Source organism: Bubalus bubalis, chromosome 5, assembly GCF_019923935.1.
Source record: "Bubalus bubalis isolate 160015118507 breed Murrah chromosome 5, NDDB_SH_1, whole genome shotgun sequence".
NCBI lineage: Eukaryota > Metazoa > Chordata > Mammalia > Artiodactyla > Bovidae > Bubalus > Bubalus bubalis.
In genome coordinates this window covers 125,978,532-125,992,172 of record NC_059161.1, presented here as the reverse complement: position 1 = coordinate 125,992,172, position 13,641 = coordinate 125,978,532, and the positions used below count along the sequence as shown (strand labels likewise).

At 54.9% G+C, this 13,641-nt stretch overlaps 1 protein-coding gene across 4 annotated transcripts; it reads right to left on the bottom strand.

Moving 5' to 3' along the window:
- Positions 1 to 937: 937 nt before the first annotated feature.
- PELI3 (pellino E3 ubiquitin protein ligase family member 3) lies at positions 938 to 10,936 on the bottom strand. 4 transcript variants are annotated; one of them, XM_025286714.3, is made up of 8 exons: positions 10,782 to 10,936; positions 9,496 to 9,648; positions 8,888 to 8,959; positions 6,368 to 6,497; positions 5,435 to 5,536; positions 4,270 to 4,464; positions 3,764 to 3,952; positions 938 to 2,111 (listed from the first exon to the last, which is right to left on the bottom strand). In XM_025286714.3, exons 2-8 carry the CDS (start codon positions 9,645 to 9,647, stop codon positions 1,569 to 1,571), a joined length of 1,383 nt encoding a protein of 460 aa, XP_025142499.1. In that variant the 5' UTR covers position 9,648; positions 10,782 to 10,936; the 3' UTR covers positions 938 to 1,568. The 4 variants fall into 4 exon arrangements, with proteins under 4 accessions (XP_025142499.1, XP_006044431.1, XP_044799665.1 ...); XM_006044369.4 differs by having other exon boundaries at positions 938 to 2,138; positions 10,782 to 10,935; XM_044943730.2 differs by lacking the exon at positions 3,764 to 3,952 and having other exon boundaries at positions 938 to 2,138.
- Positions 10,937 to 13,641: the final 2,705 nt, after the last annotated feature.

The window sequence follows — 13,641 nt, the reverse complement described above, 5'->3', positions numbered from 1 at the left end:
CCCAGGAAAGGTCTGGGGCAACCCCAGTAGCACCCCGAGCTTGCCTGGGCTCTCAGGAGGAGGTGAGAATGGGCCAGGATGAATAGGGATCCAGTTCAGATTTGGTCTCCATGGCAACAAAGGCCCACCAGATGCCAGCCCAACATTCCCACCCTTCATTCGTTTCTGCTCCCTCCATACCCAGCTCATTGGTCATCAAGCGTTTTCCCTGCCACACCTTGGCCCACGCTGTTCCCCTTACCTGGGCTGCCCTCCCAACTCCTCCCACCCCATCCAAGGAGAGCTGCCCAGTGGCATGGAGGAGAGGGCAGGCTCTGAGGCCAGGCAGGCAGCTGTGGATTAGAATCTGACTTGACCACTTTCTAAATTGTGTGACTTGGACCATGTTCTTTAATCTCCCTGTAAACAGAAATGGTAACACCTCCTTCCCTGGGTTACTGTGAGAATTAAATAAAACCTCTGAGAAGCAGAGCCTGGTGACTGGGGAGTGCTCAATGAATGTAGTTATTATTACCATTAGCGCAGTGCGGGGCACGCAGTAGGCATTCGGTTGATAGTAGCCCTTGTGTCACAGCCAACACTCTGGACCACAAGTCCTCTCCCTCTCCTCGACCCCTGACTGTCCAGAAATGAGGATGCAAACCTCCATCCAGCATCTTCCCTGTCAGCACGGCCCCAGCCTCTTTCTGCCCCCTGCAGCCCATGCTTCAGCCACTCTGAACCCCTCACCCAGTTCCCTGCATACCTACACCTGAGCCTGCCCTGAGCCCCCTTTCTGCCTAGAGCACCCCCTTTCCTGTAGGGATTCCCAGCAGGCCACCAAAGCAGAGCCCTTAAGCCCCTCCAGTGAAGCCTGTCTCACTTTTCTAGCCACCCCTAAGACCAGCTTCACAACTCCTGATGACTCTCTGATCCTAGCACACAGGAAGCCATGCTGTCATTCAGTAATTGGTCTGTCGTTCAGTTACTGGGAACTCTATCAGGCAGGGAACCAAGTCTGTGTCCCCAGATAACACTTGGCAAGGAGTCTAGTCCCCAGTGGGTATCCGCAGATGTCGGTCCCAGCCTGCCGCCCACCTGGCACTCACTCGGGGGCTGGAGGCACTGCACGCATGCGGGACACGCAGATTCGTGAGGGCAGCTGAGCAGCAGATTTATAGGGGAACCCAGGGCAGCAGCGGCGGGGTGATTATCTAGAACTGGGTTGGCAGGCTCAGGGCACAGCCAGCCTAAGCTAGGGGTCAGGGACCCGTGGCCCCTTCATTCCCCCAGCGGCACAGTGTAGGCGGCATGATGTGGGATGCCCCTATAAGGGCCGGGGCAATAGGGCTGGGCCTTCCTCCATCAGCCCAGGACAGAGCTGGTGCTGAGAGCCTCATCATTCTGTCTGGGGTGGGGGTCCAGGGATCCCCTCTGGAGCCCAAGTTAGGAGGGGAAGGGCACCGCCCACCCAACGCGTCCATCTGGCGTGGCGATGAGCCGGCAGGTAGAGTCTCACATGCAGAGCTCCCTGGAGGTGGGGGACCCAGGCGGGCAGGCAGGCGCGGCAGCAAGGGGCCCCGGGGAGCCTAGTCCAGCGGCCCCTGGAAGATGAGGCGGACGCAGCCATGCTCGCCGGTGAGCCAGGCCCCACAAAAGGGGCAGGCGGCGTGGAACGCGTGGGTGCCATGGGGCAGTGGCGTCTGAGCCCAGTAGCGGGCAGTCTTCTCAGAGCAGACGTGGCCGCAGGGTGCAAAGGCGTGGCTGGGCGGCCCGGGGTCCAGGCAGAGGCCGGCCTCCTGGCCGAGCCACAGGGGCACGTAGGGCCCCACGAGGCGGCAGAGGGGACACTCGCGCTCCTGGGGGCCCCGCTCTCGCCGGCAGCCCCAGCCGTGGTAGCCGTGGACATGGCCACAGCGGACGTACACCCAGGGCTGCTGCTTGTCGGGTGCCGTGCGGCCGCGCGCCGGGCTGGGGAAGGCCAGGGTGCTGAGGCCCACGGGACACTGGGGCCGCGCCGCGTTCGCCTCCTGCCGCTGGGCCTCCAGCTGCTTCAGTGTGGGCGCCCGCAGCAGCCCGGCTGGCGTGCGCCACAGCAGCGTGGCCCCGCACAGGTCGATGAGGGAGCCGTCCTGCAACACGTTGGACTCGTTTTCCACCTGCAGGGGCAGCAGAGGGGCCTTCGTGCCCAAGGGGCTCCTGAACCCCCAGCCATCCGGCCGCCATCACCCCAGTCAAGCCACCCATCCATTCCCCTGAACCTCCCTGGAGGGGGCACCCTGGACCCCCGTGGGGCTAGCTGGGTCAGAAGAGGGGATGGGCTGGGGCAGAGGAGGGGTAAGGGCTGAGGCAGAGGACCAGAGGAGACTGAGAAGCCCCATGGGCCCGCAGGAAAAGTGGTCCTGGGTAAACACCATCCCCCCAAAACCAAAACCCAAAAAACTAGCAGGGACTTTCAGTGGTTAGGGCTCTGCACTTCCACTGCTGCAGGGGTAGGTTCAATCCTTGATGCTTCTAAGTTTTCTAAGATTTGATCTTATCTTGCAAGCCAGGCAGCAAGGCCAAAAAAAAAAAAAAAAAAAATCCCAGGCAGGCACCATGCCTTATTCTCATTGAAACCTGCGCCTTGGTCACTTCATCTGTCAAATCAGAAAGACAGGACTCTGGATTGGGTCTTCCCTGGTGGTCCAGTGGTTAAGACTCTGTGCTTCCCCTGAAGAGTGTTCAAGCCCTGATCGGGGAACTAAGATCCCACATGCCACATACTGGCCAAAAACAAGGCCTGGACCAAAATGGAAGTTTTCTAAAACATTTTCTCAAGCTTATCTTCCCTGATGGCAGAATCTCCTGTGTTAAAACACCAGCTTAGTCCAAAGCCTAAGGGCTGAGGTTAAAAGCAAGGACTCTAGCGCTAGATAGTCTGGGCATGAATTCTGGCCTCAGTGTTTACTAACTCTGTGTCTCTGGTCAAGTAACTTATCCTCTCCGTGTCTTAATTTCCTTGTCCTCAAGATGGGTTTTACTTCCCTGTGTAGCAAGTGGTTCTCGTGAATCAGTGTGAGAACTTGGAACAGTGACTGGGACATAGTAGGTGCTCAGTAGTGGGTACCAGTGAGAGGCTCACAAGCCTAATTTTACAAAATAACGTTTCCCCAGATCTCCCAGTGGAACTGAGGCCCTGGGAAGATAAACCATGCTTTTCCTCGAGATTCGGCATCTCCTTGCCCCATGTGTTCACACCTAGGAAAACCTCTATGTGGCCCCTTTGAGGATCGTGGCCATGTGACATTGGGCAAGCCCCATCTCTCTCTAGGACTCTCCCAGCTCCCAACATTAGGTTCCCCATCACCTGTGTTAGCACTACTCCAAGGCCCTTTCCTGCTGGGAAAGAATAAAGCTAAACTTGCCTGAACGTGACAGACACGTTAAAAACCACCAACACTTCAGGCTATAAACCGCTCACACACAGGCCAGTGTCACCCTCGTAAGAGGCTGGGAGTTTCAGCTGCTGACATCCTCAGAAGCGTGTGGAGCTGTACCACGTTCTGTGCGTGCTGCTTCACATCACCCCGTGGGCCTCTGGCAGCATGTGGGCTACACCTGGAGATGCTGGTCTGGTCCCCTCTGTGGGGCAAATGGCACGTGCCCCTACATGGAGCCTGTTGGGGGCTGCCCTGTGCAGCAGGACTGGAGATCACCTCCTGGCTTGGGCAGGGGGCAGGGCAGATCGGGAGGGCCCCAGGAAGGATGAGGGGATGGGGAGGAGGGTGGACAGGCCACCTACCAGCTTCCCCCGCTGCTGTGCCGAGCGGCTGTCCCTCAGAGTATACACATTCCCACAGACCGAGATCTCCCGCCAGACACCCGGGGCTGAGTCCTCAGAGAAGCCGCCTGCTGGGTGCATCACCAGGACCCCGTTGGTGGTTAAGCCGTCCATCAGCCCGTCGGGGGTCCGCCATTTGGCTGCCCGCTCCTGGGACCACACGTGGGATCAGATCACATCCCTGAGTGGCCCCCAGCAGGCCTTGAGCCGGGAGTGCTGCCCCTCTACCCTGGAGCCCAGAGGTGACCCGGAGAGGACTGGATTTGGCACTGTATGACCTTGGGCATCACCTGGCCTCTCTGAGCCTCACTTTGCTCATCTGTTAAGTGGGGTGCTAATCCCCGCATAGGTTGTGGTTATGATTACTGCAGGCTGGTCCATCACCCCTGGAGGCTGCCCCTCCCCAGCCTACCCCTGGGCTCACTCTCAGCTGCAGCACTGGTCCCTGCCTCGGGGAGCTCACTCACTCCAAGGAAGATGTTGCTGGAGGCATCAAAGCCAGCGGCATAGATTCGGGCAGTATAGGGTGGCCGGCGGTCACAGAGGATGCGGCAGGCGTAGCGGGAGATGGTGCTCTGGGCAGAGGGGCCCTCGGCAGCCCCTCCCCCAGGGGACGTGTCTGTCACCACGAAGTCAATCATGTTCTCCGTGGAGCGGCCAATCTGTGAGGGAGGGGAGGGCAAGCACAGGAATGGTGTGTGCAAAGGTCAGTGCCAAGGGCTTCCCACCCCAGGGCTCCCGGAAGCTGTTCTGTGGGCAGGGTGACCAAACGACAGGGAGATAACGCCACCCCAGTTCCCCAGGCGTCCACATCCAATCACTGTGGTTTGGGTTTCTCTTTCTCTGTCTCCCCCACAGTTCTGGGAACCGCCCCCACTCAATTAAAAACTAGCTGATCTGCAGGACTTCCCTGGTGGTCCAGTGGCTAAGTGGTCCAGTCCTCCATGCTCCCCAGTGCAAGAGGCCTGGGTTTGATCCCTGGTCAGGGAATTTGATCCCTCATGCTGCAACTAAGACCTGGCACATCCAAATAAATAATTAACTGAAAAAAACTAGTTGATTTGCAGATAGAACAGTGAAAGGGTAACTGACACCCATAGTCTGGGAAGGCTCAAATAGTAGTAGAAAACAGTGAATTTGGAGTAAATATTTACTATATATCATGTTAAGCAGTTCGTGTGCAGATCTCAGTTAACCTTCCCAATGAAGGTGGGACTGTAATTAGCCCCACTTTACAGATGAGGAAACCAAGGCCCAGAGGGGTTAAGGGACTCTTGCCAAAGTCGTCCAGCTACTAAGACGTCCAGCTGCTAAACTAGGAGCAGAGGCCAAGCAGCAGGACTCTCACACCACACTCTGAACCCCTAAACTGTATGTCTCCCATAGCCTGGGAGTCCAGGCTTGGGTGTGAACCTTGATCCAGCCACTGACTTGCTGTGTGAGTGGGAAGTCAACAGCCCTCCCTCAGGTATCCTGCTTCCTCATCTGAAGAGTGGTCCGTTGCACTGAGGACTCCAAAGCACCTGCCCCCCGGCCTTTGGTCCGCCAGCCTCCCCCTGGGACACCCGCAGAGCTGAGCATCCAGGCCTGGTGGCCAGTGGCCAGGAGGCTTGTGGGGGCACCTGAGCCTACCTGGAACATATCTGTGTCACCGTCGTGTGTGTACTCGACTATGACCGAGTGGCTCCGGGACAGCGTGTAGGAGATGCTGTGCTGGCCACGGTTGCTCAGTGCCTGGGGACAGAAAGGAGAAGTCATTTCTCTGGGGATATAGCCAGGAGAAGCATGCGCTTCTGTGACAGAAGCTGGAGCCTGACATCCAGCAGCCACTTCCAGGGAAGGGGTGGTTCCACCGCTTACAGAGGGCAAACTCTGCAGCCAGCCCTTTACACAGGTTATCTTATTTGATCCCCGTGTGCACGGTCATCGCTCAGTCATGTCCTACTCTTCGTGACCCCATGAACCGTAGACCACCAGGCTCCTCTGTTCATGGGATTTCCCAGGCAAGAATGCTGGAGTAGGTTGCCATTTCCTTTTCCAGGGGATCTTCCCAACCCAGGGATGGAACCTGCCTCTTCTGTGTCTCCTGCATTGCTGGCAGATTCTTTACCACTGAGCCATTGGAAAAGCCCCTATTTATCCCTACAGCTTCCCAAAGGAGGCATGGTTATCATTCCCATTTTACTGTTGAAGGAACTGCATCTCAGAGAAGAGAAGGAAACTGGTCAGATGTCAAATGACTGGAAACAGCAGAGCCCAAATTACAACCCCAAACCTCCGAAGCCAAAGGCTTTGCCTTTGTCATTACGGTGTGATTGTCATGTCCCCTCCCGGAGCCTTGGCCGCCTCAAATGATGTTGACCACTTCCCTCCCAAGGGATGGGATCTAGTGGTCCAGGAAATACTTTGCAAGCTATGACATACTGCGAGGAGTCTCCCACCAGCCCCATGCTCTGGTTTCCCAGGGTCGTGAGTGAAGACACATGGCTTTCCCTGCTCTGGTGGGGCCGTGGGCAGGTAGGACTGGGAAGACTGGCACCGGGTCTGCTAGGACAAGCTGCTTGCCTTGGAGACGAGCGGCGTTGAGATGTGGTGAATGACATCTGGCTTCACTCCGTTGGCGTGTGGCCGGCGACTCAGCGCCAGGCGGCTTCGGCGGCGGCCCTTGTCCCCACTTGCCAGACACCCATTGTAGCTGTGAATGAGGGGGTTAAGAAGAGAAGGTTGCAGGCAGAGAGTGACAGCAGGTGAGTCCCTGAGAGAATAGGAGGAACCACCAACTTCTGGGCAGATCCTGCCTTAATAAACAAGCTCTAGAACTACCAGCTAGAAGACCCTACTCTATCAAATTGGTGCCTTGGAGAAGTGAAGTGGGGGGTGGGGGGTGGTCAGAAGATCTTCAAAAGAGTTTTCATTCAATTAACCAGTGTTTTCTGGACTCCTGGACCATGCCTGGTCAGGCACTCGGTGCTGGGGTGGTACAGATGACATACCTCAGGCCAGTTCTGTGCCCTAAGTTGTTTGAGGAACCTGGATGCCACCTGCCCTGACCCAGACACAAGCCAAGTGTGCCCCAGGCCTAGAGACAGGAGAAAGGAATTCTGATCCCAGGAGCAGGTTTCGAAGAGATGGGACACCTATACCAGGCCTTGAAGAACTAGAAAGGAGTCGCCTTTAGCAAACTGTCATTTATTAGATCACAAGTACTACTTGGAAATCAGAAAGGAAGAAAAAAAAAAATAGACCCACAAAGCCACTCTCTCTACACATCCATACACATCAAATTTCTTCCTTTCCAGCCTTGTCCAGATTGTAGAAGGCAAAGATGGGGTGAGTCATAACCTTGATCGCTGCCATGAATTGCAGCCTCCTGTGTTCCTGGTACTTCACATTATTAATTACCTAATGGAATCTGTGTAATGTCCTGCCAGGCAAGTGTCTTTCTATCTTTCTTTTCATTTTATGAATGAGGCAAATTGAGGCTCAGGGAGGTAAAATGACTTGCCTGAGGTCCCAGGCTAGGAAGTGGGAAAAGTCTAGATTTGACCTCTCATCTGTCTGACTCCAGGCTCTTTTGCAGAAGATTCTCGGTAAGGAGGGCTTATCCTGAGCAAAGGCCCTGTGGCAGGCAGGGTTTGAGCGATGACTTGGGTAGGAGAGTGCAGTCGGGGAAAATGAACTTGGTGGGAGGGCCCTGAACTCCAGGAAGAGCATTCTGAACTTTAGTCCATAAGCACTGGGGAGCCACAGCAGGTTTGGCAGCAGGAAGTGAAAAGGATGAATAGCTGCCAAATATAGCCAAGGACCACTTGAATCAGAATCTTCTCTGGACCCACAGAGGGAGATTCTGATTCTGTAGGTTTGGGATGAGCTTGTCAGTGGGTAATTTTTCAATGTGCTCTCCGGGTGGCTCTGATGTCCAGCCGGCATGGGGCTTCACTGCTCCGTGGAGAACAGATGGCTCTCAAGAGGGCCTGTCGCCTTAGGTCTGAGCTCTCCCTCATCAGTGGCCTCATTCCCAGCTGTGATTCCAGCTCTTCCTTTGGGACATGAAGCAGTTGCTTTCTTTGGGGGCGGGGGGAGCGGGCAGTGCCACGTGACTTGTACGATCTTAGTTCTCCAACCAGGGATCAAACCCTGGGTCCTCGGCAGTGAAATCGTGGAGTCCTAACCACTGGACCGCCAGGGACTTCCTAAGTGGCTGCTTTTCTAATGCAAGCACCCCTGAGAGGGGCATCACTTTTGTGCTTGTAAGCTCTCCCCACATATGGGGGGTAGGGCAGGTCAGGACACGCCTGAGGGTTCAGACGGACCTGACTTAAATCTGGGCTCTTCTGCTTATCAGATAACCTCTGTGCATGCTAAGTCACTTCAGTCATGTTCGACTCTGTGTGACCCTGTGGACTGCAGCTTGCCAGGTGCCTCTGTCCCTGGGATTCTCCAGGCAAGAATACTGAGTGGGTTGCCATGCCCTCCTCCAGGGGATCTTCCTGACCCAGGGATCGAACCCGCATCTCTTAGTGTCTCCCGCATTGGCAGGCTGGTTCTTTACCACTAGTGCCACCTGGGAAGCCCTATAACCTCTGTAAAATGGGGCTAATTTTCTCAGGATCTACCTCACAGGTTCATTATGAGAGCTAAATGAGATAAAGCATTTTAAGATGCTTGGCACAGTTTGGCATATATTTAACAAGCCCTTGATAAATGTTATCTATGACTACTATTACCAAAAAATAAAAATAAAAGCACATGGCATGTACATGTCAACAAACAGTAGCCATTATTATTTCTAAATAGTCATCACAGTGATAACATAGTTTATCTGATACTCTCTTCAGGGCAGAGAGAGAGGCCAAAAGGAGGTACAGAAGGGAGGAAGGAGAGGGATCTGTGCGTGGGGCAAGCATCCTGGTCAGGCGAAGACCAGGAACGGATAAGGTATACTCAGCTACCAGCTCACTTTGCTTCCTCTCTCCTGGCCTCAGTTTCCTCATCTGTAGCACGAGGGTCAGCTGTCACTTAGTGAAAGTACATTAAACCTAGAGTAAGAAAGACCTGGGTCCAAATCCCAGCCCTGCCACTTACCAGCTGTGTGCCCTTGGGCCAGCCACTTCCCCTCTCTGAGCCTTGGTTTCCTCACCTCCTTCCTCACAGCATCTTTGTGAAGATTGAAATGAAATAATGTCCATGAAAGGGCTTGGCACAGGCCTGCCTCCCAGAATACTTGGTGCAGGCCAGGCACTGTGCTACGTGCTTTACAGAAATCACCTCAGTCGTTCCTTCCAACAGCCCTCTGAGGTATTATTATTATCATCATCTCTACTGGTAAGTGGGGAAATGGAGGCACCAGGAAGTTAAGCAACTTACAGAGGCAGGATTTGAACCAAGCACTTTTGCTGGAGGACCAGAGTTCATCCCAGACTACACACATGAGGTGTTTTATAAAAGGCAGCTGGTGCTACTTTCTTCCGTTCAGAAACTTAGGTGGGCAGGGTTGTCTCCGTAATTTATGAAAAATGGGAAGATAAAATAACAATTGTGAATTGAGGTGGGCTTGGTCAACTTTGTCTCTCAGCTGGGAAGGTGAGGAGGGACGAACAGCAGAAGGCTGTAAATGGGGAGAGCTGGGACCCTTGGTCTGGCTGTCCTGTGGGGTGCCTGGTGCCCCGCCCCCTCGGACCAGGGAGGCTCACCCCAGAACGATGAGTTCGCCATACTTGATGGGCTCCTCCCCTGGCTGTGCATCTTCACTGGGAGAAGAGAGCACGCAAGAGCCCTGGTTCCCTGGGTGCTGGAGGTCTGAGGTTCGGGGAGACCCCACTTCAGGGTTTCCTTCCAGCACCATTCTGGGCAGAGTGGGAGAAGAGAAAAAGAGCTTTGCAGCCTCCCACCCCAACCCCCCTTAATGCCAGCTCAAGCCTGCTGCAGGCCACCTAGGCTAAGACCAGAGTGACCTTTCACCCACTCTGTTGCTATGGCAACCACTTCACCTCTGCCTCCCCTAAACTGTCAGCGTTGCTGGGATACCAGGGAAGGGAGATGGATGGGGTGGAACCAAGAGGGAGGAGCTGCCCAATCAGAGGGTCAGAATATTTGGCAGAGCCAGAGGGATGGCTCAACTTGGGGTGGCCAGAAGCTTCTTTTTGGCAGGACTTCTGTCTGGGATGTGCTTGGAAGAAAAGCACCCCAGGAGTTGGGGGCCCCTACTGCTCATCTTACATTCAGTTCCTGGGTTTGGCTGTCAGCCCCAGGACCTCTGAGGAACCCTTCTGTCAGGTTTTTGGAATCTACCTATCCATCTTAATCTTTCTGCCCCTTTGCTGGTCTAGGCCTCTATCTGTCTGTCTGTTTTCTCAATGACTCTCTGTCCCCGCCGCTGTCCTTTTCGCCACCTCTCTACCCACCCTCCTCCCCACCTCCGCCTGTCTGGCCACCTCTACCTCTCCATTCACCTGCCTCAGTCTCCCCATCTTGTCCTCACCCTGCGGACCCCTCCCGGGTGCGCCCCTCTCCCTCCCTCAGGTGTCAGTCTGCAGTCCCCGGGCCGCTCAGGTCTCTGGAGGCCTGTGGGGGCGGCGCTCCCCCTCCCGCTTGGGCTGCAGCAGAGCCCGTCTCCGCAGGAAGCCTGTTTGGAAAACATCCCCGCGCAGGAGGGACTGCGCCGGGGCAGGCCGGCGCCCCGCGCCCAGGGCGGGCACAATGACAGCCCAGCGACATACGCAGACACAGCCGGCGGCCCCTCCACACAAACACGCGCGCGCACGCACACAGTCCCACACAACCGGAGCCCCGCGAGCGGTGCCCGGACGGGCGCAGAGCCCACCCTAGACCCGCGACAGCAGGCGCGATCGCGCAAACAGCCACAGGCGCCCGCCCTCGGACCGAGTATCCCCCGCCACCCTGACACTCAAACACGCCCCCAGCGTCTGTTGGGGCCCGCCCGGCGAAGCCCCCGCCCCCTCCGCCTCGGCGGGCTCACCTGGCCGCGCTCTGGCCCCCGCTTGGCGCTGCTCCCTCTGCTCTTCGCCCCTGCTCGGCCCAGGGGCCGCTGCGGCGGGATGGGCCCGGCCGGCGGCGGCTCCGAGCTGCCTTGTCACGGGGACACCCGGGGCCGGGGAGGGGTACGAGCGCAAACAGTCACGCTCCGCCCCCTGTCCCTATGCCCCGCCCCACGGAAGCCCCGCCCCTCGAGACTCCGCCTCTTGCGGCGAAGCTCTGCCCCAGTCGGCGGAGCCCCGCCCTTTCTCAGGAGACCACGCCCCTTATCGAGCCCCGCCGGCTGGTCCCTTGGAAGCCACGCCCACCACTCTGCTTTAGGAACGCTCTCTCCCAACTTCGCGTCAGCTGGGACTCTCAGGTAAGTCTTTGAGACCCCCTTCTCCAGTTCGGGTTCCCCAGACCCCGCCCTTGTTTCTGGACACTCCCGGGTTCTCCTTGAGACCCTGGCGCCCCCTGCCTCATCGCAGTCTAGCACCTTGCCTCCCTGGGCTGGAGGCCCTTTACCGCAACTTAGGCCAGGGACTCTGCACCTCCCGCCTTCCAGATGGGGAAACTGCGGAATTAGAGGAGAGAGGCAGGGGCGGGAAGGAGAGAGAGAATGGAAATACTAGAGGAGACAGAGGTACGGGTGTGCATCAGCGGGGATGCAGAGGAAAGCCGCTGCGTTTGATCTGTCTTCCAGCCCAGCTGGACTACTTTCTGGGCGACTGCTCTCTGGCTCTGGGCTCCCTCCGGTGTCCAGGAATGCCTCCCTCCCGCCCGCCAGCTGGCGCACACCGCCGGAGGTGCCGCAAACGAGATGGAGACCCCTCCGGGTCTGGGATTGCAAGAGATTTCATCTATTAGTCTGTGGCAGGTGCTATGGGCTGTGCTTTGAACAAAATAAACCCTTTGGTTCTTGGGAGACAGACACTATAACCACCCATTTTGCAGATGAGAAAACAGAGATTTGGGAATCTGATTTGGTCATGGTTATTTTCCCTGAAAGGGATCAAAAGTGGATTTCAGCTGTGTGACTCCAGTCTGGACTCATGGCTTCTATATACCTTGTTGCTATGACTTGGGACCACAGGATGGCAAGAGGGCACTCAGAGGTACAGAGCAGGAGAGACCCAGAAATGCATCAGGTAAGATCCCTACAGCTCATTATCTCTTGGCCTGTTTGGAACTGTACTGTTAGGGAAATTAAAATGGAGGAAGTCTTGCTCAGGCTTCAGAAGTAGGAGAGCAGGCCTCTGACTGATACCATGCAGGGCCTTAGGGGCTTCTGGGCACAAGGCCTTTGTGCCTCCCATTTCTTTGATTATAGGGAACAGCATTTATTCAGCCTCCGTGACCTTTCCTGAGTTCCAATGGCAGATTCAAGCAATTGTTGGTTAGGGAAGGGAGGGGATGTGAGACCAAGGAGAAACAAGCAATCAATAGCAGCCTTGGGGCAGGTTTCCCCATCAAAGGATACGAACAACAATATCTTTGAGCTATTCTGCAGATACTGAAACCCTGAGAAGTTATGGTATGCTCCCTACAAACGAGTAGACCATAGACCATTTAAACCTGAAGGTTAATAAAGTTGATGCCTACTTACATCACCACCAACCCATCAGAAGAATGTCCATGAGCTGATCACACCCTCTTTTACTGTAAAACTTGTCACTTGGTTTGGAGGACGGAGCCTGCTCTGTCCCCCTTTGCCTGGCAAAGCAATAAAGCTATCCTTTTCTAGTTCACCCAAAACTCTCTTTCTGAGATTTGATTCTGCACTGGTGTTCACAGAAGCTGAGCTTTCAGCATCATGACCTGCTTCTTACCTGCTTAGACACTGCCTAGATTCTGTGCCTGCCTGCAAACAGTGGAAGTCAAGTGAGCTTTAGATAAGAAAGGGAATGGGTCTTGGAATTTTTAAAGCCTCTGGAGGTCTGGCCAACACCCCTCAGGGTCTAATGAAATCCTGTGATTGGTGAAACAAACAGCCTTGTTAAAGTGAAACCAGAGCTTCATTTCTGTGCACAAACTGATGATGATGTTACTTTGTGGCCTGGGATGATAAGCAGGAGCCTCCAAACTGCAGTTTGAAGTCTCACCTGTGGAGTGGACACACCGCCCTGGATCCTTTCTCAACTGGGACTCCAGATTACTGTTAACAAGCAACTTCCCAGTGCTATTGAAGTCTGGGTGTAGGTTGTTGGCCCAGTTTGGTGATGTATATACTATTGCTTCTCTTCATTGTTTCTATTTCTTTTAATTGACTGTATATTGAAATTAAGTAAAATAATCCTCTGTTAAATATTGAAATTGTTTATTAGTGTGTAATAAGTGGTTTCTTTTGTGAAAAAAAAAAAAAAATCCCTCAAACCTAAAACTAAAGTAAAACTTTGAGCAAAACAATAACCAAGAGTTAGGGGAAGCGCAGAGGGTGGACCTTTAATTTGCATCTTTAGAGTGCATGTTTTATTGAAGAAATCAAGGAAAGCTGCACAGAGGAGGCATTCTTTGACCCCCACATCGAGAAAAACAAGTGAAAGTTGGCCCACACACTGTGGGGGAGCACACTTCCTCTCCCTCTCGCAACTTGTTGTTTATGAAGCTGCCAATCTTCAAGACTCCTCCTGGGTCTTACCACATCCACACACCCCACTAACTCCTCCATCTAAAAATAGTCCAAGATACCAACTGCTTTGCCAACTGTTCTCGGGCTCCAGCAGCCAGATGAAATGAGAAAGCAGCCGACAGCACACCCTTTGAGGACAAAAGCACCCACTAATCAAAGAGAAAGTCCCTGAGCAGGCTGGACCGCTGGGCTCCTGGCAGCAGGTCGTACAAATCCTGCACCACAGGATTGC